The sequence below is a fragment of the Leptosomus discolor genome, unplaced genomic scaffold (genome assembly GCF_034619465.1).
Source record: "Leptosomus discolor isolate bLepDis1 unplaced genomic scaffold, bLepDis1.hap2 HAP2_SCAFFOLD_29, whole genome shotgun sequence".
NCBI lineage: Eukaryota > Metazoa > Chordata > Aves > Leptosomiformes > Leptosomidae > Leptosomus > Leptosomus discolor.
In genome coordinates, this window is record NW_028237772.1 from 604157 (window position 1) to 631135 (window position 26979).

General features: G+C 49.6%; 1 protein-coding gene and 1 pseudogene across 1 annotated transcript; both read right to left on the reverse strand.

Annotated features, from left to right (window-relative positions):
• Positions 1-26979, reverse strand: part of LOC147412843 (structure-specific endonuclease subunit EME1-like) — a 150612-nt pseudogene that overhangs the window by 96994 nt on the left and 26639 nt on the right.
• LOC147412845 (structure-specific endonuclease subunit EME1-like) lies at positions 17097-22761 on the reverse strand. Its single transcript, XM_086480937.1, is given in 4 exon segments — positions 17097-17273; positions 17636-17825; positions 18657-18772; positions 22714-22761. Coding segments are annotated over 4 exon segments (531 nt in total).

Here is a 26979-nt window from a genome sequence, read left to right on the forward strand (position 1 = left end):
TGACATCAGGCTCAAGGGAGAGTCAGGTGCCTCCTGTGAAACAGGTCACTGAAATTAGGAGCTGCAGCTGGGACCACCCAACTCCTGCCTCCTGGTGTCCTGGGCGTGGGGTGCAGGGACCTGCCCTGGCCATGACCTTCTCACCGGGGCTGTGGGGAAAGAGCAGCTCCAGCCCGGTTGTGGGGGGAGCCGGGAGGGACCTCACTGGGGAGCAGCCCCCTGGCCCCCTCCTCGGTGTAGCAGGGTGAAGCACAGGGTGCCACAGTGCTGGGTGCTGAGCATCCCCGTTCCCTGAGGGGAACCGCAGAGCAGACCCGTGCTGGCAGCGGGACAGGTGAGCTCCCATCAGCCTGCGGAGCTGCTGCACCCCAAAAATGCAATCCCAGCCAGGCTGGCATTGAAGGGGTTCGTGGTGAGCCAGGGATGTTCCTGCCTCGCTGCACACAGGCTTTAGGAGAACTCATTTCTGAGCTCACCTCGGAGTAGTGGTAAGCCAGATTTTGGGTTGGTTTGTTTTTTTTTTTAAAAAAATTGACTGTTTAAATTTGGCAGTACCTAAACAGATAGTTGTTGCAAAAAAAAAGAAACCAAAAAACTTAATTGGCTGTGTTTTGAAAAAAACAAGCAGCACCACAGCCACACGATTGAGGCTGGACACGAAGCTGGAGGGGGGAAACAGCTCTGAGCTTCTGGGGTGGCGTTCGCCAGATTAATTTAGAAACCCCAGAACCAAACAACAAGAATTGCCATGTAATTATTGCCTTGAATAAGGAGTGCCGTGCCCATCCTTGATACGTCCGTGTAATACGTGGATATTGATAAGTAGTAAAGTTGGTACGTGGAAAGTAGAGTTGTGCGGAGAAGGAAAAAGATAAGGAAGGGTTCAGGTTTGAAAACCAAAAGATGGGGGGAGGAAAGAGTAAACCTTATGAAAAATCCCCTTTAGGATGTGTTCTGACGCATTGGAAAGATAGAGCAGGACAAGGGGGCACAGAAAATAAGAGAAAGTTAATCAAGTATTGCAATCAATGGTGGCCGCTTTATAAGCTGGAAGATGGGGCAAAAGGGCCTAAGGAAGGCGGCACGTTAGACTACAACACGCTCTTACAGTTACTGTTGTTTCTGAGGAGAGAAGGGAAATGGGATGAAGTAACATATGCTGATATGTTCTTTGTTCTCCAGGACAATCCTGAGTGGCAAAGGGACTGCGGATTAGTACCCCCACGAGACCCCAAGATCCTCGCATTCAAACAGAAAACAAAAAGAAGAACAAAAAGAAACTAAAAAGATGCTGCTTGGCTTGTCGCATTGGCCAAAGGTGTACAGAGAAAAGTCAAACTAACCCCGGGTCAGAACAAGATCTGAGTGAACTCTTTAGGCCCCCTCAGCAGCCACAAGGGCGAGATGAGGACTTAGAAAGGGTCCGTACCCCTCCACATCCTCCCTCCTCCCCACCAGATAGCCCGATACCTTCCCGAACCCGGGGAAGGCAGACAACCGAAAGTTTTCCAAGCTCCTCTCTGGGACGCAGTTGGACCGGATGGAGAAACAGGAAGAGTCAAAATACCATTCTCTTGTAACGATCTGAAGCAATGGAAAGATGCTGCCTGAAAATATCGCAGTGACCCAGTAGGCGTTACTCAAAATCTCAAGTTTATAGTAAAACAGTACAGCCCTGATTGGAATGACATGTAACTGTCCAAATGCCTAATTCAGGGCCCAAATCTGCTCTTTTGTGGCCCAAACCATCCTTTTTAGGGCCCAAAGCCTCCTTTTTAGGGTGCAAATCCTCAGTTCAGGGCCCAAACCCTCCTTTTTAGGGGCCAAGTAGTCCTTTTCTTAGGTCCAAATCCCCAAGTCCTGCTCCAAACCCTTCTTTCTAGGGTCCAAACGCTCCTTTTTAGGGTCCAAATCCCCTTTTCAGTGCCCAAACCCTACTTTTTTTAGGGTCCAAATCCCCATTTCAGTGCCCAAAACCTATTTTTTAGAAACCAAACCTTCTTTTTAGGGTCCAAATCCACACTTCAGGGTCCAAACCCTCATTTTAGATCCCAAACCCTCTTTTTTTAGCGTGCAAATCCCAATTTCAGTGCCCACACTCTCCTTTTCAGGGCCCAAACCCTCCTTTAAACCTGACATGATGGACCTTAAAACGGAGGGTTTGGGACCGCAAACTCAGGCTTTGAGCCCTGAAAGAGGGCTTTGGACCCTCCCAGGGAGGATTAGCACGCTCACGATGCAGCTTGGACCCTCAAATGCCTGTCTGGAATCTAAAAGGGAGGCTTTGGAGCCTGAAAGTGACAGATTGCAAAGCCAAACACTCCCCTTGGGCCCTAGAAATGAGGCTTTCGAGCCTGAAATGTGGCTTCAGATTAACAAACCCAAACTGGAAAGTAAGAATGAGGCTGTGGTCACCATTGTGTGCTTTGGGCTCTAGATAGGAGGCTTTGGAGCTTCCAAAGGAGACTTTGGGGCTTCAAAATGACGCTGAGGGCCCTGCAAATGAGTCCTTGCACCTCGAAAGTGTTAACCTCCAAAGTTAGAAATGAGGCTTTGGAGCCTGACACTGAGGCTTTGGAGACTGAAAACGCAGCTGTGGATACCAAGCTGGAACGGGTCTGCATGGCAAGGTTTTGGTAGCGGGGGGGTTACAGGGGTGGCTTCTGTATGAAGCTGCTAGAAGTCTCCCCTATGTCAGATATAGCCAACGCCAGCCGGCTTTAAGACGGACCCGCCGCTGGCCAAGGCCGAGCCCATCAGCGACAGTGTTTTTCGCCTCTGTGATAATGTGTTTAAGAGAGTGAAAAAGTGATTGCGCAGCAGTAATTGCAGCGAGGGAGAGGAGTGAGAATATGGGACAGAAACATCCTGCAGACACCCAGGTCAGTGAAGAAGGAGGGGCAGGATATGCTCCAGGTGCCGGAGCAGCGATCCCCCTGCGGCCTGTGGTGAAGACCACGGTGAGGCAGGCTGTCCCCCTGCAGCCCGTGGGCGGTGGAGCAGATGACTGCCTACACCCCGTGGAGGGCCCTCACGCTGGAGTAGGTGGATCCCTGAAGGAAGCTGTGACTCCGTGGGAAGCCTGCACCGGAGCAGGCTCCTGGCAGGACCTGTGGCCCGTGGGGAGAGAGAAGGCCACGCTGGAGCAGGTTTGCTGCTGGTGACCCCGTGAGGGGAGCTCACGCTGGAGCAGTTGGTTCCTGAAGGTCTGCACCCAATGGAAGAAACCCACGCTGGAGCAGTTCACGGAGAACCAAACTCGTGGGAAGACTCACGTTGGAGAAGTCACGGAGGGCTTTCTCCCGTGAGGGGGACCCCACATTGGAGCAGGGGAAACGTGTGAGGAGTCCTCCCCCGGAGGAGGAAGAGGCAGCAGAAAACAACAGGGTGATGAACTGACCCCAACTCCCATTCCCTGTTTACCCCCTGTGCGGCTGGGGCGGAGGAGGGAGGAAAATCGGGATCTAAGTTAAGCGCGGGAAAGAAGGGAGGGGTGTGGGGAAGGTGTTTTAAGATTTGGTTTTATTTCTCATTACTCCTCTCTGAGTTAATTGGTAATAAATCACATTTCCTTTCAGTTGAGTCTGTTTTGCGCGTGACGGTAAATGCTGAGTGATCTCCCTGTCCTTATCTCAACCCCACAAGCCTGTTGTTATTTTTTTTTCTCTCCTCTCTCTCCTCTCTCCTGTCCATTGACAGGGCGGGGAGTGATAAGAGTGGCTTTGGTGGACACCTGGCATTTGGGCCAGGGTCATCCCACCAGAGGAGGAGTCTCACAGAGTAGTTTAAGTACAGTTTAACTCACGCCTCTTCATTACAGTTCTCAGAGCTAATTGTGCCATTCAGAACTTTCCTGGAACTCATGACTGTATGCTGATTCTGCTCCCTGGCCAGTGAGGGATTGTTGGGGGGTAGAGTAAGCGGGTACAGGTCAACATAAATGTGTGTTCAAACAGCTTAAGCCAAAATCTGCTTTGATCGTTCCTGTGTTTCCACCAATGCTCAATGGTTTGTGTTGCTCCCATTATTGCCTCATCGACTTTCCCCTGGTCGGGGCTTATTCTGGTTAAGTGATCTAAGAATTGCCTTCAATTTGCTAGCCCCAGCTACGTCTCATCTCTTCAGTGTCTCAGCTTCTGAAGCGCATCTCTTTCTCTCATTGCTCTTAGTATTTTCCTTTTCTGACCATCGCCCTGGCCTGAATGAGAAATACAAGAAAGCACCAACCTGTGAAGGTAAGAGTCCTGGGAAAAGATGTGACAATTTCCTGGGACTTCAGCCTGTCTGAGTCTAACTTTCCCTGCTTGCCTGGGCAACATTTATATGGTTGAGACTGATTTCAGAACACCAAAGCGTCTGATTCTCATCTTTCCCTGAACACGCGTTTTCAGGAACAAGCCGACTTTAACAAAGGACTTGTGTTTGAGTGGCCATGCCTGTAACCTGTTAGGCACCGTATCTGACTCTTTGTCCATGGTGTTAAAAATTGGGAATAGGTCGTTTTTATTTCCAGCGGTAGTGGGTTGATGTCTGGCGTGCCCCTGTGGCAGTGAGGTGGCAGGGGGCGGTGCATGCCCAGGACCCCATCAGTCATGTCCCTGCTGGAAGCGTTCTAGACTAATCGCGCTCCTAAATCGGAATGGTTGAGATGCTATCAAACCAAGAATGGAGTTTTGGCTTTCCTCTTAACGTGGACTGCCACGTGCCCCCAAGGGAATTGTGAGCAGAGCCATGTCACGGCTGCCCAGCTGGGGCACAGCGCTGAACGCAGCTCGGATGGAGCGCTGTGTGTAGTTCCTTCCGGCTGACTCGTTCCGGGCACAGCCCAAAAGACGAGGGGCTCAGTCCCGCACCCCTGCTGTGCTCGGTGTCCACTGGTGGGCACACCGGTGGGAGCAGCAGGCTTCAAAATCCACCCTACCTCGGGCCTCCCCAGCTGGGCCTCAGTGTTCTGGGTGGGCGGGGAAAGCCTGCTGGGCGGGCAGGCAAAGGCTCGGTGATGTCACAGCGCTAGGCGTGACACCGGCCTGGGGTTGACACCTCGGCAACCCTTGCAAAATCAGACGTGTGGGGCAGCCACTCGGTTCAGGGGGTCGCTGCCCGCACTCTGCTCAGCCAGCTCCTACGTGGCTGCTCTTTTCTGAGGGAGAGAGCAGGATCATGGCTGGCCTGGTTCCCTGCCCGACCAGGGCTCTCGCCGTGGTTTTCCTGCTCCTGGGTGGCGTTGGCCTTCCCTTCCTGCCAGGCTGGGTCAGGGTCAGGACGAGTGTGCTTAAGGAAGACCTGCAGCAAGTGCCCAGTGAAGCAGAGAGCTGGACGGCCGAATGGCCCAGCAGCATGGGCCTTCGGAGCCCCCAGCACTGGGTCAGGTTCGGGATGGGTGGGAGTCCTGAAGGCCTGAAGCAGCCGCCCTCGTTGGTGCAGTCAGCTTCCACCCTGCCTTACCTTTGGGGCCAGCTCTGGGACTGCCTTGCCCACGCAGAAACCAGCAGGATCTTTTTCAACACCTGGCAAGCCGTGCAGCTGCTCTGCATGATTTGGACCTTGCTTGGCCTGTGGAGAAAAGTGACCGGACCCCAGAGCCAGGTGAGCCGTGGAGATCAGTCCCACAGGAAGGGACTGGGCTTGTGAGGAGCAGGGAACACCAGCAGCCTTGATCAAGAAGGCTTGCAATGGAAAAACAAAACGCAGTGCGTGTAAGAAAGCCTCAGCAGGCCCCGAGAGGTCCTCCACCTCTTCTCCAAGGACATGCCAAGCCTCAGGGCTGAAACCCTGCAGGAGCCCCCAGCACGACACGGGGCTTGCTGCAGGTTTCCTCAGCCCTACGAAGCAGTCCTGCAAGGCTGCGGTTCTTTCAGAGGAAGCCAAGCCCAGCAGCGCAATTCTTGGTCCCCAAAGCTTCATTGTGCCCCTGCTCCTGTCATTTCCAGGAAAGCGGACAGCCAGTTTCACCTTCTGAGGAGACAGCCTGCTGCGGGAAGGGCGTCTTTGACCCTGGCGACATAGACTGCTGTCTGAGGGCAAACACCCCCTTGCTGGTCAGATACCTGAGGCGTTACCGCCGCCTGAAAAAGCTCCAGCACCAACAGTCTCAGAAGAAGGTAAACCAGAAATGTAAGAGAGGAGGGCGTGCTCGATCTTCCCTTGCAACTGCAGCCAGAGCAGGCGTCCGACAGAGTGGCCACAGGAAAGGCAGCGGTGCAAGCCAGAGCCGCTGTCCGTGCGTGGTTGGATGAGAGGCAGGAGAGAAGAGGCATCCGTAGCTGTGAGGTGCCCCATGGGTGCCCTGGTCCCAGGAAGAGGGCCCCACAGCCTGGCAGGGTGCCCGTGCTCCCTTGAAGTGCCTGGTGCATGCTCATGTCCCGGGGAGGCATGCGGTGGTCTCTCCCCGTGTCCCTGTAAGGTGGCAGTGGCCAGTGCTTGCCCACGACCCACTGGGTTCCTTAGGCCTTAGGACCTGCAAAGCTGGTGCGAGAGCAAGCCTCGCAGCAGAAGGAGGGGCTGGTGTTAGGAATGGGGTGCATAACAATTCCAGCTGCAGTAGTTTCATTCAGCTAACAGTGAATTCTCTTTAGGGTGACAGCCAGCTGGTGCATCAGGACGTGCTTCAGCCCACCGAAGCCTCCTGGGGTGAGGGCACCTCTGCTGACTGACCTCTGCTGCTGACCCGAGGCCATCATCGACTCGATCTGTGGCGTTGTTTACTGCCTAGCTGTCAGCAAAGCTTGTCGAGGAGGAGAGTTGCAAGAACTCTCTTTCTGAATAAAATAAACTGTTTAATAGTTTAAAATAAAATAGTTCTAAAAGAAACTGATAGGAGACAAAACTGTGAATTTGACTGCAGACTGCGCTGTGCCCTGTGTAATCGCTTGCCCTGGCAGTGCTCTGTTGTCCTGGTGTGTCTGGGATAAAATCACAGGCCAGCCACGCTAGGCAGGCTCCAGTCAGCCGGGGCAGCTGACCTGAGTTAGATACGGCTGTAGCCCATGCCATAATGTCATGGTCATGTTCAAGGGGGTAGGTTGGCTGAGGACAGGCTCCTGCTGAGGTTCCTCCTGCGGTTCCTTCTCCTGCTGCTCCTCCGGTTTCTCCCGAGGACTGCTCTCTGGTCGATTGTGACCACTGGATATTCATTTGGCTGAGTACGTCTCTGTTGCTATTGGTAGGGTTTTATTTCAATCTGTTGCGCTTCTACCCACGGGTCTGCTCTCCTTTTTCCCAATTGTGCTCCCTGGCCAGTGAGGGTTTGTTGGGGGCTAGAGCAAGTGGGTACAGGCTCAACATAGATGGGTGTTCAAACAGCTTAAGCCAAATTCTGCTTTGATGGTTCCTGTAATTCCACCAATGCCCAATGGTTTGTGCTGCTCCCATTATTGCCTCATCGACTTTCCCCTGGTCGGGTATGATTCTGGTTAAGTGATCTAAGAATTGCCTTGAATTTGCTAGCCCCGGCTACGTCTCATCTCTACAGTGTCTCAGCTTCTGAAGCGCATCTCTTTCTCTCATTGCTCTTAGTGTTTTCCTTTGCCGATCATCGCCCTGGCCTGAATGAGAAATACAAGTGTAACGGGTCTGCGTGGCAAGGTTTTGGTAGCGGGGGGGTTACAGGGGTGGCTTCTGTATGAAGCCGCTAGAAGTCTCCCCTATGTCAGATATAGCCAATGCCAGCCGGCTTTAAGACGGACCCGCCGCTGGCCAAGGCCGAGCCCATCAGCGACAGCGTTTTTCGCCTCTGTGATAACGTTTTTAAGAGAGTGAAAAAGTTGTTGCGCAGCAGTAATTGCAGCGAGTGAGGGGAATGAGAATATGGGAGAGAAACATCCTGCAGACACCAAGGTCAGTGAAGAAGGAGGGGCAGGAGATGCTTCAGGCGCCGGAGCAGCGATCCCCCTGCGGCCTGTGGTGAAGACCACGGTGAGGCAGGCTGTCCCCCTGCAGCCCATGGGCGGTGGAGCAGCTGACTGCCTACACCCCGTGGAGGGCCCCCACGCTGGAGTAGGTGGATCCCTGAAGGAAGCTGCGAATCCGTGGAAAGCCTGCACCGGAGCAGGCTCCAGGCAGGACCTGTGGCCCGTGGGGAGAGAGAAGGCCACGCTGGAGCAGGTTTGCTGCTGGTGACCCCGTGAGAGGGGCTCATGCTGGAGCAGTCTGTTCCTGAAGGTCTGCACCCCATGGAGGAGACCCACGCTGGAGCAGTTCATGAAGGAACCCCATTCCCTGTTTTCCCCCTGTGCCGCTGGGGGGGAGGAGGGAGGAAAATTGGGATCCACGTTAAGCCCGGGAAAGAAGGGAGGGGTGCAGGGAAGGTGTATTAAGATTTGGTTTTATTTCTCATTACTCCTCTCTGAGTTAATTGGTAATAAATCACATTTCCTTTCAGTTGAGTCTGTTTTCCCGTGACGGTAAATGCTGAGTGATCTCCCTGTCCTTATCTCAACCCCACAAGCCAGTTGTTATTTTTTTTCTCTCCTCTCTCCTGTCCAGTTAAGGAGGGGGAGTGATAGAGCGGCTTGGGTGGGCACTTGGCATTTTGGCCAGGGTCAACCCACCACAACAATAAAGCACCAACCTGTGAAGGTAAGAGTCCTGGGAAAAGATGTGACAATTTCCTGGGACTTCAGCCTGTCTGGATCTAACTTTCCCAGCTCGCCTGGGCATGTATTTATACGGTTGAGGCTGATTTCAGAACACCAAAGCGTCTGATTCTCAACTTTCCCTGAACACGCGTTTTCAGGAACAAGCCAACTTTAACAAAGGACTTGTGTTTGCGTGGCCATGCCTGTAACCTGTTAGGCACCGTATCTGACTCTTTGTCCATTGTGGGGGATCTCAGCTGGACTGAGGTCTTTGGACAGGATGACTTGGACCTTGAGATGATTCTAGTCTACCCGTGAGAGAGCAGACAGGAGCAAGAAGAGCTGCAGCTGCAAGATAAGCCAGTCCTGAGGAAGTGTCAACTACAAGACAAGGCGTACATGTCCTTTTGGCAGAATGCGCGATCACGTGTACGGAAATAAAACAGAACAGAAGACACAGCCGAACGTTCAATAAACGGCTTTTGCTTGAAACCATATTGGTTGGTAGGCAGAGTCCGTCCTTGCATGAGTGTACTGGGTGGTGCCGAACCTGCAGAAGGCTCAAGAAAAAGGGCGGCTGCCTCTCCCTGCAGGCGGGCGGTGGAGCGTTTGCAGGGGGAGGCAGTCGTGGCTTGCGCGGCTGTTGAACAGATTTGGGCTTTAAATGTGCCCAGCCTGGTACGCCTGGTTCCTTTCTACTTGCTGGTTGTATTCAGAGCTGAAATGCTATTTTTTAAAAAACACGAAAGCAACCAGCAAACAAAAAGCAGCTGGGCAATTCCACCCCACAACGGGTTTTCTCCCCCCGGCCCTGGCCACCCTGCCGTGCGACATTCACCACCAGCATCGGGGTGCAGGACCGGGCCCGGGGCAGGGCTTTCACAGGCCGCCCTTATTTTGAGGCTCCTGGCCGTGCAGTTCCTGGGCAGTGCTCAAGCAATGTCAGCAGTGCCCACAGCCGGTATTTTGGGTCTTTCTCCCTTTCTCTCAGGCTCTGGCTCCCTGGTTTCCAGCTGTTCCCTTTCTGCCCTGCAGCCTCTTGTGCTGCTTCTCTTCCTCTTCCTCACTCTGGCTCCTCGTCCCCATCTTCTTTAGCCTCCTCTCTGCCTGCCCGGGCCCCATGTGCTCCCCCTGCTCCCCCACCCCAGAGGCCATCGCTGCTGGGTCCCTCTCTGCCGCCCTGCCCCACACTCCCCCCTCCCGCTGGCCCTCAGGCTCTGGGGGCTGTTTCCCGCCCTGCTCTGGCCTGTGCCCCGGGGAGGGGCCATGGGGCCCGCGGGGGCGGGGCGGGGCCGGGGGAAGTGTCCCTGCAGGGGCAGGCAGCAGGAAGGAGCCCCGGGGCATGCTGGGAGCTGTAGTCCTGGGGCAGGGGCTGCCGGGCAGCCCTGTTGGTGCCGGGAGGTGCAGGCTCTGCTCCAGCCGTGGCCCAGCTGAGGTGAGGAATGGGGCTGCCCCTGAGGTGAGCCAGGCCCTTGGGCGGGCGACGGGGTATCTCCTGCCTGCTGGCTGCCCGGGGGTGGTGGGTGGGAGCTCCAAGCCGGAGCCGGGCTGGCTGGGGCAGCCCCAGGGTGACCCGAGAGCTGGGCAGGGGAAGCAGAAGGAGACAGACCCCCCATCAGAGGCACTGGGCACCCTGACTCCCAGAGCCCCCCTGAGCCGCCTCAGCCATTTTCACCCCCTGCAGCTGCCCCGTCCCCAGCCCCTCCCCTGAGGCCTGTCCCGCAGCCCCAGGCTGCCCCACAGCCTGTCCTGGCAGTGTCGAGCGGGGCCTCGGGCAGGCCTAGGGCTCTGTTAACCCAGAGGCCTTCAGCAGCAGTGCGGGCAAGGAGCGGGGTCTACAGGAGCTGCTGCAGCAGGAGGGGCTCCGGCCTGGGCTGGCTGTGACAGTCAGGGTTCTTTCCCTCTGCCAGAGGCCGTGCCAGGGGCTCGGTTGTCTGTTCCTGCCCTGGGGATGCCGTCAGCTGCATCCAGCTCAGGCTGAAGCTGAAGAGATGGGCAAAAGGAAAAGTGGCTGGAGAAGGACACGAAGGGGATCCGGCTGCGAACTGCCCCCAGTGGCAGACAAGAGACAGCAGGCCTCTCCGCGTGAGGAAGGGTCCCTGTGAGTAGTCCTCAGCAGAGCTGGTCACCAACATGCACGGCGGGGTCTGTGTGCGTAACCAAAGCACGGCACAGCCGTGTAGTGTGTGTGTGTGTGTGTGCGCGCACGTGAGTTTGTGTATTGTCGCGGTAGGGACCGACACCAACAAAAATATAGGTAAAAAAAGGCAGCCTTTATTATGTTACAAAAGCCAAGATGGTCGAGATGGCGCAGCAGAAAAAACATACCCTTTTATAACCTTTCTTATCTGTCCACCCGTTCATGCACTAAGGCTGCTAAAATGATTCGCTCAGTACCTCTCTCCATTCACCTCTATTCACACACTGACTGGCTGGATCTCCTACTCTATTTCCCACTTCATTCTCTTGCCAAATTTCTGCTCTGTGGTATTCACTTGTTTAGTCTCTTCTTGCTCAGTCTCTTATCACCCCCTCAACCCTGTTTACAACATTCTTCATCCACTTCTTTCATCTTCTCACGGGTATACTGGGATGCTGTCGAGGCCAATTGCATCTTCCTCAGTCAGGCTATCCCCGACAATTCCCCTTTTTTGTTTTTGTGCAAGAAATGTGGCAAGAACAGTCTTCTGCAGGGCCCTTTGCAGAAGACTGACAAGACAAGGCAACATCCAAAGCACGGTCACAATTACCAAGATGACTGCCCTCACCGTTTCAATCAGAGATATTAACTACCCAGACAGCCCCCACCATTTAAACCTCCTTTTCAGTCAATCTAAGCCATCATCCTCTGTCAAACGCTTCATCTCTTCTTCTAGCTGCTGTATGCTCTTGAAAATAAGTTCTGAATGGTCAGATGTCTAATGGCAACCCAAGCAAACAAGTGGAGAATGGATTTTCAGGGTTCGCAGTAGAAAGGCACAAAGTTTCTTGATACATGACGTTTGCTAAAGTTACCCGGACGTTCTGCTTGGGTTGTGGAACTACCCATTCTTCACCCTGATGCAGGTTCCAGCACAGGCCGAACACACCCAGCAGGAACCCAGCGAGGGCCGGCATCTGTAGAGACGCAAGCATAACCCCTGCCCCAGGTGATCAGCTCACACGGTCCACTCCACTGGCCAGTAACTAAATCTTTAATCTGCACTTTGACACCCTTTTGCAAACCCTGTTTTGAAAAAGGAGAAGAAAAATGTAGACAAAGAGGATGTAGAGAACTGTCCCCATAATGAAGGAAGTTAAGAACATAAAATGCTTTATCTAAACATGCCTGAGGCGGTTCCCCAATCATTCCCCCTTTTTGTTTTTTGAAGCTGCCGCTTCAACGTGCCATGTGCACGCTCAACGACGGCTTGTCCTGTTGGGGAATGGGGAATGCCTGTAACATGAGTAACACTCCATAAACTAAACAATGTTTGAGCTTTCCGTGAAGCATATGCTGGGCCATTGTCCCTTTTAATTTGGCGTGGCACCCCAAGCATAGAAAGAGCCCTCTGTAAATGTCGAATCACATCTTTTCCGGTTTCTCCGTTATGTGCTGTTGCTACCAAAGCGCGAGAAGAAGTATCAATAGAAACATGAACGTACTTCTGTCGGCCAAACTCATGAATATGAGTAACATCAGCTTGCCAAATCTGCAAGGACTGCATAGCTCTGGGATTACTACCAAAACACACCGGGGTGTGAGTTCCCTGGCAATCAGGGCAGGCAGCTACAACAGAAGGAGCCTCAGTATGGGACAAACCAAACTGCCGTCATAAAGCTCGAAAACCTTGATGAAAAAATTGATGTGATAATAGAGCTTGTTGCTTCGTGTTAGGAACAGTAGTTAGAGCCATAGCAGAAACAAGAGCATCACTCTTGAATTACCTTCTGTACAAAATCCGGGTCAAGTGGTATGAGTACGAACATGCATAACAAAAGAAGGTTCTTTTCATTGTTGAACGCTCTTCCAGAGTTCCAAAGCACCTCAAATAAGATTTGATTGTCTGACATAGTCAAGACCACTTTATCCAATGGATTAACCCCATTGGCTACATATGCTGAGTCAGTGACAATATTTACAGGAGAAGTAAAAATAGAAAACCAACAGCCATGGCACGCAGCTCTACTACTTGTGGAGGACCTTTTTGATATACTACTGTGTTGTTCCAGTTGTTGTTTTCATACCATACTGCTGCTGCTTTACCTGATTTTCCTGAACCATCTGTAAAGACAGTGGGGCCTTTTACAGGTTCTGGCTGGCTGAAGTTTTTCTGACCAAATGGTATTTCTCGAGCAAATTTCAGTAGCGGGTGCGATGGTAGATGGTACGATATTTGCCCTTGAAAACTCGCCATGGCCGCTTGTAGCTCATAAATATTTGCCAGACACCATTCAAAATACCAGTTTGGAACAGGGAAAACAATAGTAGCTGGATCACGCCCTGTTAGTTCTAGACATGGCTTTCTGGCTTTTATGATCACATCAGCAGTGAGTTCAAACAATCCAGGAGAAGTTTTTTGTGGCCGGAATGATAAAAACATCCATTCTAAAATATGTAACGGGTCATCCCACTCAGGATTCCACTGCACCAAAGCACCAAATGGTACAGTTGTGTCAATTAGTACAAAGAATTGTACCAATCGAGCCAAGTCTATTCGAGAGACAAATTTCTCATGTCTAGATTGTTCCACCTTATGAATTCCACCTAGTGCTTCCTCATCTAATATTCTGGGTTCTGCTGGATCAGTAGAATTTTTAATAATTCCAATAATGGTTGCAACTGCGAATTTGTCAGCCCAAGATAGGGCCTGATCCAATTCAAAGATCCCATCAGTTTCTGTACATCATTAAGTGTTTTAACCTTAAGGTTGAGTTTCACAGGCTGTGGCACAACCTGTTTACTTGTAATTGTCGTTCCCAAATATTTCCAGGGTTCTATCTTTTGTCTTTTTCAGGGGCAAGAACTAACCCATATTGTTGTAACGAGTTTCTGGTCCAATTCTCCATTTCTCTCAACTGCTCCTTGCTGTTTGATGCTAACAGGATGTCATCCATGTAATTGTAACAATAACTAGTTGGGAATTTTTCCCACACAGATGACAAAGTTTGTGCTACAAACCATTGACAAATTGTTGGTGAATTTTTCGTGCCTTTGGTAAAACCTTCCATTGATACCTTTTTGAAGGTTCCACAGGATTTCAAGAAGGCACAGAAAATGCAAAATTTTCGTTGTCTTGGGTGGCTAGTGGGATAGTAAAAAAAAAAAAAAAAGTTTTAAATCCACTACAATATTTCCCCAATTCACAGGGATCATGACAGGTGAGGGTAGGCCCGGTTGTAGAGCTCCCATTGTAGCTATGACAGCATTAATTTGTTGTAGGTCATGTAGCAGTCGCCATTTTCCTGATTTGTTTTTGATTACGAACACTGGGGTATTCCATGGGCTGTCAGAAGGATTTTGTGTCTTTGTGCACCGTCTCGCGCTCTTCTTGCCGTTTCCCTGAAGCGACTGTCCCGCGTGTCCTTTTCTATTTCATCTAAAAGCGGCAAACAAGGTACGGCTAAGAAAATATCATCCATATAACGATAACAAGAACACTGCGTCTCACTCACTCACGCATTCAAACACTGATAACCAGTTTTTACACTATCACACGAGGAGCTCCTTTACACCATTCACACAAAAGACCCAAGAGGACACTTGCAACTCTGATTACTACAATAGCAACTATAGCATTGAGGAGACTAAGATCCAATATCATACCTATGTCAGACGAGTTCCAATTCAGGTAGTTAAATATCAGTGCGAGTGGTGAAAATACACGTCGACATCAATGCTGATCAGCACACAGTGCGAGCACTGAGCAAATTACAGAAGCAGACCAGAAGGAATACCTGTTTCCGTAGATGGTCCTTGTCCACCCCTGCAGCGAGCCAGATGAGTCAGGGAGTCCCTCCGAGGAAAGGTCCCGGGGCGCGCCTAGGGAGTCCCTGTCCTCAGCGGCTCCTGCAGTCGGACAGAGATTGTCGCCTCTGGGATGTCAACTGAATCTGAGAAAACTCAAGTGTTATTAAGCAGGGATTCCTTATTGCACTTCAATATTTTTTTTTCCTACGTGAGGTTCGTTTTGTTTTTTCTTTTTTTTAGGGGGGGGAGGGGGAAGGGGGGGTTTAGGGTGACCCCAGGGGTGACGCCGGGGTTCCCCTGTCCCCTCCCTACCAAAACCTTGCCACACACACACCCCCCTGTGCGGGAGCTGCGTGAGGACACTGACACGATCAATGTGATCTAACAAGTGAACCTTTATTTCCGTGTTTCCAGTGCCATTTATAACCCTCGACCACACCCAATAAATACTGATTGGCTTCATCGCAACTAACGGCCCATAGTCCAACCTGATTGGCCACTTTGCGAGTCATGTTCAAGTCACGGTCACAAATGTTCACACCCATCTTCTTCAAAAAATTACAACGGCGTCATGAATGGCGGCTGTCTCTTCTCCTGCACCTGTAAGATGTTCATGCCCCCTGCACTGGAAGTTGTTTATACTTTCAGCAGTTCTGGTACGTCCCAGCTCGGATTCTCTGGAAAGGCTGGATTGTTCACATGTCCCTTATTTCGAAGATATCCTTCCACACTCCTCCTTCCTCGGCTAACAGAGAATGCAAAACCATGCAAAGGTGAAAAATGGCATTTCTCATGTGGGTACATTGGTCAGCTAACGAGTCCAAAGCATCAGCTCTCCGATTGGTTAGGATTTCTAATATTGCCTGTAAGCGGGTTATGCGGTTAAGATTATAGATCGGTTCTCTGGCTCCCCCTATCAGTTCATTGGGGTTCCAACTAGCTGAGCCATAATGTCGTCTGATTCTCTCAGTGGGCCGCTCATCCTTTCTCCACTTTTGACCACTGTTTCGGGTCAGACTGGTATCAATACTCCTGTTCTCACGTCTCAACTCATCGTACACCCTAATTCCTAGCTGGTTTCCCTCATCAGAGGCTAACAGGAAGAATAGGGGCCTAAAGGATCCCACATAGCATATACCAGACCAGTTTGGTGGCAATCTTCGATAGGCTGCCGTCCGCATATCCGGTCATGCCCTTGCAAAGCCCAGGTCCCATTGGCGAAGGGGCCTTCCCACATTGCAGAGTCTATGGGTTGCTCAGAATACAATGTGTTTCCCGGTCCTAGTGCTCCTCCTAAAATGGTTTCGTCTCCATATCGATCACAATATTTACATTTCCACACCCCCGATTCATTTCTCCACACACAGTTACATCCCCACTTACTTTGATTAGTACTAGACCAAAATGTTTTAAACAGTGTGAGGGTTTCATGTCGATGCTGCCACGCCCATTGGTGCACTCGTACAGTAGGATTTTTGCTGGTGGTATTATCTCGCAGGCAGAAAGGGAGTCTGGGATCAAACTTGCTGTCTCGCCGGGCAGCTTTAGCACCCTCTCTGCAGGGACTGGTGAGGGAGCATTTTGCCCAATTGCACAAGTAATCACCAAACCGCCCTTTTCATTTTCAGTGAGCCTCCTTCAATATTGCCACCCTCCTCCCCCCAGCTCACTGACAGGGGGAGGAGGAGATCGTTTGCCTGCTGCTCATTTTTTCTCTCCTCGGTCTTACAGGCGCGAATCGGGAAAGAGGGTGCAGAGGGGATGTTGGGCTTCTCTTTAATCCAATTGGATAGGAATATTTTTAAGATTCTAGTGGGTTTTCTGTCCATTACTTCTCTAGGTATTCCTTTTTTCAGCCCTTCCATCCACAAATCGACCCTCTTTCTTTTTCCCTCACTGTCTGACACTCTCTTAACAACATGTTCCCCAATCTAATGAAAAGAAAGCTTTTTTTCTGCAAACTGTTCAGATCTCATCATTCCATGCATATAATCAGATTTCAAGACCCTCTATCAATCAAGCTGTCTGGAGACTGAACCAGGGCAGTCTAAATTGATATCTGAAAATTAGTCTTACTCCTTCCCATCTGCCACAGTGGAACACTGAGTCTATTTGGTGAGGCAAAGCTCTTCCACCTCACTAGGGCAGGTGCTGGGGGGCAGCACCGCGTTGCTTTAGCATTAGGAGTTTTCACAGTGGAGAGGGAAGATAACTACTTGCAGTAGAAAGTATTCCTTTCGACAGATGACGTACCTGTCTACATTCAAGATGGCATATTAAGAAGCAAAGATCGTTATTATTCAAAATAATTTATTTTGGATAAAATAAATAAAAGGAACTGTCGACTCTCAACCATGTCCAACTCGTGCTCTTCTGGAAGATGTTGACCGTCTTTCTTGTGTAAACTCCACGCGTTCAGCAACTTCATCCAACCTTCTGCTACAATCAATTCTAAATCTGTTTTAAGTCTTTAAACTAGGATCGATGACTGTTTGTTCTCTAAGTCCTTGTGCTAGGCAGAAAACTGAGTACTTGAACCAGGCAAACAATAAAATCCTCATTGCCTGGGGCTAGCCAGTGAAATACAAAGAGAGGCCAGGACTGGGGGCAGTCATCTGCAGATAGATTTGGCGGGAGAGCTCTGGGCCGATCCACCGGGAGGTGGCTGTCACACCGTCGCCGCGGCACACGGGGATATTCGCCAGCATGTTTTCCTTCTCCTGCTCCAAAGAGCATCTGCTATAGGCCTAAAAGCAACACAAAGGAACAGCAGTGTCATCCAGTTGCATCCGTTGCTCAAAAAAATAATCCAAGCTCTGCGCCTGTCAACGCTCCACCCTTTGACAACGGACGCTCCTTTTTCACCCCGTCTCTCCCCAGATCTCATTTGGGAGCTCACAGGCTGACGCAGAACCACTACTGCTCCCTCAGTAGCCTGCTCTGTAAGGCCAAAGCAATGGGTGCCGTGGCACCAGTTCCCTCACTGCCTTACTAAACAGCTCGCACAGAACTGTTGTGTCCAATTTAATACCAATGAAATGATTTCTTCCCCTCCTTACGTTAGCTGGCTGCCTGCACACAGTCCTCAGTATTCCTGAGGCATCCTCACCCGGTACAGAAGCTGAGGAGAAGGGTAGACGGACACAATAGCCTCAGCCGTCTTGAGGCTGACCCGGTTAAATTGTTGTATCTGTCTCTTCCAAGCTTCCAAGAGACCCTTTTGAGAAGGAGCCGCCTTCACCCCTCTGCACCACTCCTTCTCTAAGCTGAAAGGGAGCCCCGTCTTCTCTTGCTCTCGCCTGGGGAGAACAAAGGATGGGAAAGAAAATGAGGCAATGAGGCTGCAAAGAAAATCCTATCCCTGCACCTGTTGTCACACGGCCAGAGAAGGAGAGCCACCTCTCACTCTGTGCTGTTACAGACACCGCTGGCATCAAAGTAAATGCTAAAAACTGGGCCCGATTTTCTTTACATCAAATTTCCTACTGAAAAAGAAACGATCCTGTACTTGGGAGCAATCCTGACACAAGCCAACACACATACAAAGTGGTAAACAAGAATTCACTTTCTGACTGTCAACAGTAATGAAACACTTCTACGTGTCACTGTTAATGACATCTCACCTCTTCTCACGGCCGAGATGTGACATACAGCAGCTGCTGTGACAGGAATGCTACGATCGTGTGGGACAGCACAAGGGGGCTTGCTTAGCCACTGCTGTGCAACCTGCTGCTGTTCTTCCTTATCCATGGCAGCAGCTAAGCAGTTCCTGCTCAGTAATATGCCTCTCTTGGTTACACACGGAAGAAAAGCTGGTGCTGTAAAAGCCCAGCTCTACTTGCATTCCCTTCCCACTCCTCAAATCAGACTGACAACAAGAGCTTTGCTCGATGTCAAGTGAGACTCCAATGTGAAACCAGCATCTGTCCCCACCCCTCCCCGGGCAGGACCTCCGTTTCCAAGAACCAACCCTGTGCTGAATGAGCAGCTGCTCTGTGTCGCCTGGTCTTTCAAAATCGTCACACCGTGTTGCCCTGAAGTGCAGCCCCGTACCTGCTGTTCCCCCGCAGTCCCTGTGAAAGTGCAGCCTCTCCAAAGAAGACATGACCAAACCTCGTCTGCTTACTCACTTGAATGGTGCTTCAGCTACAGCTTTTGTGAACACGGTGGCGTATGCTCCGAACTCCCCCCAGGTCTCAAAAAACCTGACTTGGATTTGTTTCCTCAGCTACACATCGAGCAAGGCCTGTAAAGATCATTGGAAACAAGAAATGGAACAATGGATCTTCTCACATCCAACTCCACTCTTGGTTGAAAGGGTCACAGCATCTTGCTCGAGGACAAGAACATCGAAGCTCTCCCCGTTTGGGGAACAGCTCATTTAAGGCACTGAAGTATTATGGGGCAGCCTGTCTCCTGCCAGTTAAGAGCAGTTGAGTGCCATTTCAGCTGCTGCAGCTCCTCAGTGGCAGGTGCTTGTTCCACGCAGGCCAGCCAGCCCAATGCAGAGCTGACATGCTTTGCCAGCGGGCCACAAAGGGAGAGAGATGCTGAGCGAGACGGACGTCAGGATGGAGATGTATGAGACACGTCGGTCCGTGGTACAGCAGGGACGTCCCTGAGCAGGGGGGAGCTGAGCACAAAGAGCTCTGTCCACAGACACACGGACTAACGGGGGCTAAATCCCCCCCGTCCAAAAAGTGTGGGACTGGGTCAAATGCTCAAGCAATGGCAGACAACAAGAGCTGGTGGCACAATAACCTGACCTTCAGAGGCAGTTCGCCATCCTTCTGAGTTTTTCTTTGCATTTAATAATTGAGCTAATTTCTCATCTTCTTTTGAATATCTAGGAGATCCTTTAGGGAGCATTACAGTTCTGGTGGGAATTAGTGCCATCTGTAATGCTTGTTGTTGGGCTACCTTCCTGGCAACTTGATCTGCCAGTCTGTTCCCTTCGGCTCTCTTTGTATTTCCTGTTTGATGTGCTTTACAGTGCGTGATTGCCACTTGGGCCGGTTTTTGAACTGCCAGTAACAATTGTAATATCTCCTTCTGATGCTTTATATTTGCCCCTGGGAGGACAATAGTCCTCTTTCTTTCCCTAATGCCTATGGACATGGACCACTCCAAAAGCATATTTTGAGTCTGTTCAGGTGTTTACTTTCTTTACTTTACTTAGTTCCAAGGTCCGTGTTAAGGCAATCAATTCTGCCTTCTGAGCTGATGTCGTGTTAGGTAATGCCTTTGCTTCTATGACAGAATTTTCAGTTGTTACCGCATATCCAGCCTATCCAGTTCCGTTCTGTATAAAGCTGTTGCCATCTGAACAGTTCCCACTCAGGGTTTCCAAAAGGGACATCTTTTAGGTCTTCACGACTGGAATATGTGTGTCCAATAATGGCTGTCAGTCCACAATTCATCATCCAGAGACGACACCGGCTGCCCATTCCCCAAAACGCTCTTAACTCGTGCATAGTCTGAGGTTCAGGAATGGCACAAATTGCTTCCTTACGAGCAGTTCCCAGCTTTCTCTGTCCCTTTGGAATCTCAAACCCCAAGCAGATGACTGCCTGGCTTTCAATCGGGGCTTTCTTCTTAGACGCCTTATACCCATTAAGTCCCAGGAAATTCAAAAGTTCAACGGTTACCTGGATACAAGCCGACTTTTCTTCAGTAGCTATCAGAATGTGTCCACATACTGTAGGAGCAGGTGTTCTGGTCGCGAAGTTACCATTTTCTCCATTGTCCAGATTCCAGTTCCTTTGCCAGCTGGCTACCGAAGATCATTGGGCTGTTTTTAAAACCTCGGGGTAGTCGTGTCCACGTTAGCTGTACTTTGTGTCCTGTCTGTGGGTTTTTCCATTCAAAGGCAAACAATTTACGACTCTCCTGTTCCAGAGGTATGCAAAAGAAAGCATCTTTCAAATCAAGCACTGTAAACCACTGGTATGTCTCTTTAAGGGCAGTCAGCAATGTGTATGGGTTTGCCACCACTGGGTGGAGGCCTTTGACAGTTTGGTTTACAGCTCGCAAATCTTGCACTAACCTATAGTTGCCCCAAGTCTTCCGTACTGGTAAAACAGGAGTATTATACTCTGACTCCCACTTCTCTAAAATTTTGGACTCCAGAAATTTATCAATTAAATTTTAATTCCCTCCTTTGTTCCAGGTTTGATTGGATATTGTTTAATCCTTACCAGTCTCGCACCTTCCTCTAATTCGATTTTTACAGGTTGTGCCAATTTAGCTTTTCCTGGGCTATCAGTTTCTCATACCATGGGGATTACGGCATAATTCATTTCGGGGGGAATTTCCTATGCCTTTGGTTTTTCTATATCATTAAAGTTTCTCCTATCTTCGATTCAGGTACTTTTAACAACAGTGCTCCATTTTCAAAACTGATTTATGCATTTAATTTAGATAACAGATTTCTTCCCACTAAGGGTATTGGACGTTCTGGAACATACAAAGATTCATGTGTTACATGGTTGTTTTCAAATTTCAGATCCAGGGGTTGTAGGAATGGCCAGTTATCCTCTTTCCCTGTGGCTTCAATAATATTTGCTGGTTTTTGCTCTTATCATTCCTTTTTGTGTATTCAAAACTGAGAACGTTGCTCCAGCACCTACTAAAAATGTAACCTCTCTTTTTTTTTTTTCTTTTTTTCCTCCCAGCCCTCAGTCTTAAGGGGGTTATTAAATGAGTACGATATCGAGTTTTCCTGGACACTGGTGAAGAGGGTTCTATTTCAGATTCTTTGTCCTCTATTCCACTACTGCCTGGAGAGGCTGGACCCCTTCTGCACCAGTGTCCCGGGTCAGTTGCCCAGATCTAGGCTGAGGTTTGTGTTCAGGAGGAGGTACTGGGACAGGGGGGTGTATGAGGTCAGCAGGAGCTGCCGGGGCGGTAGGAGCAACATCTAGTTCAGGACCTGTATCTACCTGTCCCTCCTTTTTAAGTACTAAATGCCTAAGACAAGTTTTCAACTTAGTCCATGCAGAGCAGCGCTCCTGATCCTTTTTATCCTTTATCATAAGAGGCATTACTTGATCAGTCAACCCACATTCTTCCTGCCACTCAGGTTTTTCTATTAGATAAAAGAATAGATCCACATACAGAGCTTTGTCCTGTTTTCCTTCCCTTTTACAAAATAACATCAATTGTAAAATAGTGTTATAGTTTAGGGTCCCATTCAAGGGCCATACTTCCTCATTTTCTAGCTTATACATTGGCCATACATGATGATAATATTCAGTAGGTTGCTTCTTACGTAGCTCTTCATGCATCTCTTTCCAGTGAGCCAAAAGACAACCTAAAGGAGAAGTCCTTGGTATGGGACTCTCATTTCCTTCCTTCTACGATATTGGAAGGAATATTATATTTTAAATTACCACAATATAATATGATACTTTCAACTCTCACACCGTTCTTTTGCTTCACTTCTCTCCGGATGCACCCCTCGCGGGATAACAGAAACGTGAATTAAAGCTCCACACTCGCTTTGTAGCTGAGCTACGTCTCATTCAAACCACAATTAACAAGGGCCCATTATTACTCCCACACAATAAATCATCAACAACAATAATACTATCAAAATAACAATTAAAACAGCAGCTTTATAATAATATTTTTATATTAAGGTACCTTTACCGGATTACCACACGGGGACTCACAGCCCTTTACCGATGCCAACCCTGCGGAGCTTTCGCTCCGTCTGACAGGCAGGCTATAATACAATCAGTTGAACGATGCTTCTGTTGCTGGTGAAACTCCTCTTGGGCCTTGAGGGGCAGGTGGGGTTTGGCAATGAAGTTTGGGACTTCATCTTGCTTGTCCCCCTTGTTGGAAGGGCATGAATAAATCTCCAGGTAACAAAACAGGAATTGGTGTGGTTACTCTTGGCCTTTTCCTTCCCCTCCTACTCTGAAGAGGATGCTGTCCTCCACAGTATCACAAGCTGATACTTGTCTGCTCCCGGGACATTGATGCAACTGTATATTGAATTCCAACCATGTCACTTCAAGGCAGCTCAGCTGTGGGAGCTTGTGCTGCTGGAGAGCCCTGTAAGTGGTAGCTCATACAGAAATGGGCCCTTGTCCAGTTTAGTTACGATTCCAGTGGAAAACTGGTTTCAGTCCTCACCTATCCAAACGCAAAGTAATTTGCTGTGTATCACCACTTTCTTACCTTATCTCCTGCAAAAACCACTTGATTAGTGACCTTACCCTCCTGCATGCCTTAGGCACAAATGTAAAACAATCAAGCTGTGGCTTGGTAGCTGTCTTTTGGCAAGATGTGGGGTAGATTATGGGGTGAACTTGTCCAGAACTCTCAGCAGAAAGTTGCTCTTCTCTCCACTTTTCTAATCTGATGGATACCTGCTTTTGAGTGAGATAGATAAAGTCTGTTAATGGAGGTGTAAAATACGGAGGTAATATCTGCCGAAAAGCAGCCTGTAAGCTCTTAGTGCATCCTGGTTGTGTCGCAGCATCTGCTGTGGAGCTGTGCTGTGCCAGGCAGAGGTGAAAATGCAGCTAGGGTTAGGGCATGCTGTGAGTGTCTGTACTTGCCCTCTCTGCTACATGTTCTTTCTGGTCCAGTTGAGTGATTTGAAAAGTCTCTTCCCACCTCAAGTGGCCCGTCAAACAAAGCCCTTGATCAGCTCTTCCTGCTCTGTTTACCATCACCAGCGATTCTGGTGGTGTGAAGCCTGATGGCAGAGTGAAGCAGGGTTCAGCTTTGTCCCTGTGTTGTTGCTTGTGAAAGGTAGGACGTGTGCTACTCGCTCAGAGCTGTATGCTTCCCTCCGCCAAAACTGGCCAGAAAAACCTCCGGTTGTTGAAACACAACCAGTCTGCAGGTCTGCCTGGCTCAGCTCCCCCAAAGCTGGGTCTGGGCAGTTAGGAGGTGGGGGTACTCCTGTGGCTGAGACTCACCGTGGAGCAGCCTGCTCTGGGCTACAGTGAGATCGGTGTGGAGCATCCTGTCCTCCCTCTCCAGGCTCTGCACTTCAGGATCCCCGGCAGTGGTGTTACAGCCAGAAGGGAGGTGAAAGCCGTGGCTGGGAGCAGCCCCAGAGCCCTACAGCGGTGACTTGTACTTTGTGCCGTTCTTTGTGGGCTTCGTAGTGAGTTGGCTGGGCTCCTGCGTCCTGGCTCGCGCCTTTTCTCCCTGTTCTAGTAGAAATCACGTGCCTTGTTAATTAACGAGTGTTACGCATTGTAAAGGCTGATTTATTGTCCTGGGAGTGTAGCCTGGTGTGATACCCAGATTTGGTATCCTATGGAGCCATAAGGGAAAAATGCCAAAGGTGCTTAAAATTGCACTTCTGAAAGGGCTGCGCTAAAGCGGCAGCAACAGGTCAAGTCACTCAAAACGCAGAATTCGGAGCCTTTGAGACAGGATGTCACTGCGAGGTTATGCTCTCTGATTGTGTGCTCTTTGTGTCTCAGAGCTTGCAGCTGGCTTGGGGCTGTGCTTTCACCAATGCGTGTGGACTCTTTGGATGTTTCCTCATCCTCAAGAAAAGGAGTGGAGCACCATCTGTTAAATCATTTCAGTGGCTTTGAAATTCAGTACTTTATACAGAGAGCTGATGGTCTGCTTCAAACCCAGAGCCCAGCAAACTGCCATGAAGGAGGAGAGTGCGGGTGAAAAACTGGAGTGAGCGTAGGGCTGTGCCTACTCCCCACCCCCGTCTCTTTCCTAGGTTTAGACTGGGCACAGGGATGTTATCTGTCCTTCCAGCTCTATCTCTTCACAAAACACTTTGTTCTTCCATTTTGCTCACAGACTCTGTTGTAAATGCAGCACTATTTTTCTTGGTGATTATCACTTGAATGCACACTGTTAGCTCCAGAGTTTGTTTTAGCATTTCTTAACCCGTTTGTCAGCACTTCACGAAAGCAACAGGTTTATGCACCTGGGAATGCTGTTTCTTCATGCCGGTGATAATCTTGCCTTGAACGTGTGGTGCTTTATTACTCCCATCAGAATGAAAGCGCAAGTTAGAGTGTGCAGGTTATTTCCCCACCACCCCTCAGTGTTCTTTGGTATTCTTGTTTTATAGAAATGGTGGTTGGTTTGGGTTTTTTCTCTTCTCTCTTTTTTTTTTTTTTTCTTTGTCTTTTTCGGCCCAGAAGCTAAGATACCACAAGCATCTTTTCTGACTCTCCAGAAAAAAAACCCAGCAACTCTTTTAACCCGACTTGTAATCCAAGGGGTTATGCCAGGCAGAAGTGCAGCTGTGGCTTGCTTCTGTTGCCCTCTTTTGTCTACGTACAAATGGAGGTGTTGTGTCGGGGAGAAAAATGTTCTTTATTATTTGAATCATTTTTCAAGCCACCTTCTCATGACAGTTCTGACTTGCACGTCTTGATATGTCCAAAGATTTGGAAGGAAAAGAAATGGACCGTGGTAACCTGTGCATAAGTTCTCGCTGCATCGGAGCAGTTCTCTTGAGATTTGATGTGGTTGTAGGTAGATCTTTGGCTTGCAATATTTTTCTTTTCTTTGCAGAGAAAATTGAAGAAGAAAAAGGGAGAACTTCTCTTTAGGATCCGGGTAGGTCTACCTGTTGCCTACCATACTCTAAAAGTAAAGCAAAATTGCATTTAACACCAGCCATTTGAAAACAGCATTTAAAACCAGAGTGATGTGAAGCACTGCTGTTGTTGCTAGCTGCTGTGTTAGCCTTTAAGCATAGCAAGGAATGTGTCTGCTTTCTTTGTGGAACAGAAGGATACTGATTTGCTGAAACTTCATGTATTCGTGAGCAAAATAGTGCTGAATTTGAGCTCTGTAGGCCAGTGCACCATTTGTTTAAAAAAGCCTTTTCCCTAGCCTGGCTGTTGTAAACAGAAATGGTGCTCATCTGTGGATGCACACGAAGGGTGGGATGGCAGCCAGAGGGAATCCTTTTGGTATTTCACAGCTCCTGCCAGGAGTTTTGTTACTGTCCAGACTAGATAATAAATTAATAACTAATCTAAGCAGGTAGGTAGTGCCTGTAATTGAAATTGATGGTCTGCTTCTCTCTTGTGATGCTTAATCTTACTTTATTACAAATATTCTTCCTTCTCATAAGAATATTTTCCCTTCAGGATTTAGACGTGACTTTGCATTTGGAAGAGGCCTCAGAAATAGCAGTGCAGGGGAGGCTGGGGAATCTGTGTGCAAACAGCAATTAACTCTTAAGTCCAAGGTAGCTGTGACTTTAACCGCAAAACCTGGCAAGGAGTAATGTCACTTTGGCCAAAACAGAGCCATTGGACACCTTTTATACAGTTCTGGGAGGTTTGCAGCAAACCAGCCCGTGGAGTAGGGCGTGCGTGTGAAGGACAGCTCTGCAGATGGATCTCTGGAGCTGTGGTCCTTCTAAAGGACCTTCTTCCGTCATATCCCTCAGTCTGACTTGCTCACCCAGCTGGGCTTGCACTCTGGGCATTGCCAGGCACTGAGGAGTTGTGGGAATATGTCCTGGGTTACAGTGTAAAATGTGCCAAAAGAAAAAAAATATATTCTATTACCATCTTCAGGAGCTGTTGAGACCAGGTGGGGCGGTGCTCCCTGCCTCCCCCCCTCTGGACTATCTCCTGTCAATGGGCACAACAATGCCTTATCGCCTGACCCATCGGTAACTCGCTCCTGGGCTATCTCCTGTTAATGGCCCATCAAGGAACTGCCTCACGACTCCCCATCCCATTGTGAGATACTCCGCCCGGGGAGGGGGGGGGGAAGGAGCCAAGCAGTCCATGCCAAATAAAAACGGAGATTTTGAACACGCTAGGCGCCTTTCTTCCACTGGATTCCCAGAGGAGCTTTTCCCCCCACCTGAGTTCCAGAGGACGAGAGCTACCTGCCGACCACTGGACCTTCGGAGGAAGACCAGACTCTTTTACCTGATTGCTGCTTCCACAGAACTACACCCATCACTTCAGGAGGACTGCAGCCAGCATCTTATCGGACTGCTACTGCCACCCTAACAGGGTGTCAGGTTGTATTCCTGACTCTGTCAGTGTAAACCAGTGGGTTGTTTGTTTTTCCCTGCCTTGTGTTATATATATATATATATTAGTAAAGAACTGTTATTCCTATTCCCCATATCTTTGCCTGAAGGCCCGTTAATTTCAAAATTATAATAGTTTGGAGGGAAGGGGGTTGCACTCTCCATTTCAAGGGAGGCTCCTGCCTTCCTCCACAGACACCTGTCTTTTTCAAACCAAGACAGATTTTGGCGCCCAACGTGGGGCTCGAGGGCATCGAGAGATAAAAGGAATAACGGTTCTTGTGCGTTGGATATAGATTCCTTGTTAAGTGGCATCATGTGGGCTAGCTTATCCCGATTCGTGTGGCATGTGGTGGTGGCTGTATTTCTCCCATTTGCAGGCCCTTATCTAAACATGGGTCCTATAACTAAGGCTACCGTGACTGTTATCCAGTTTGTTTTATGGA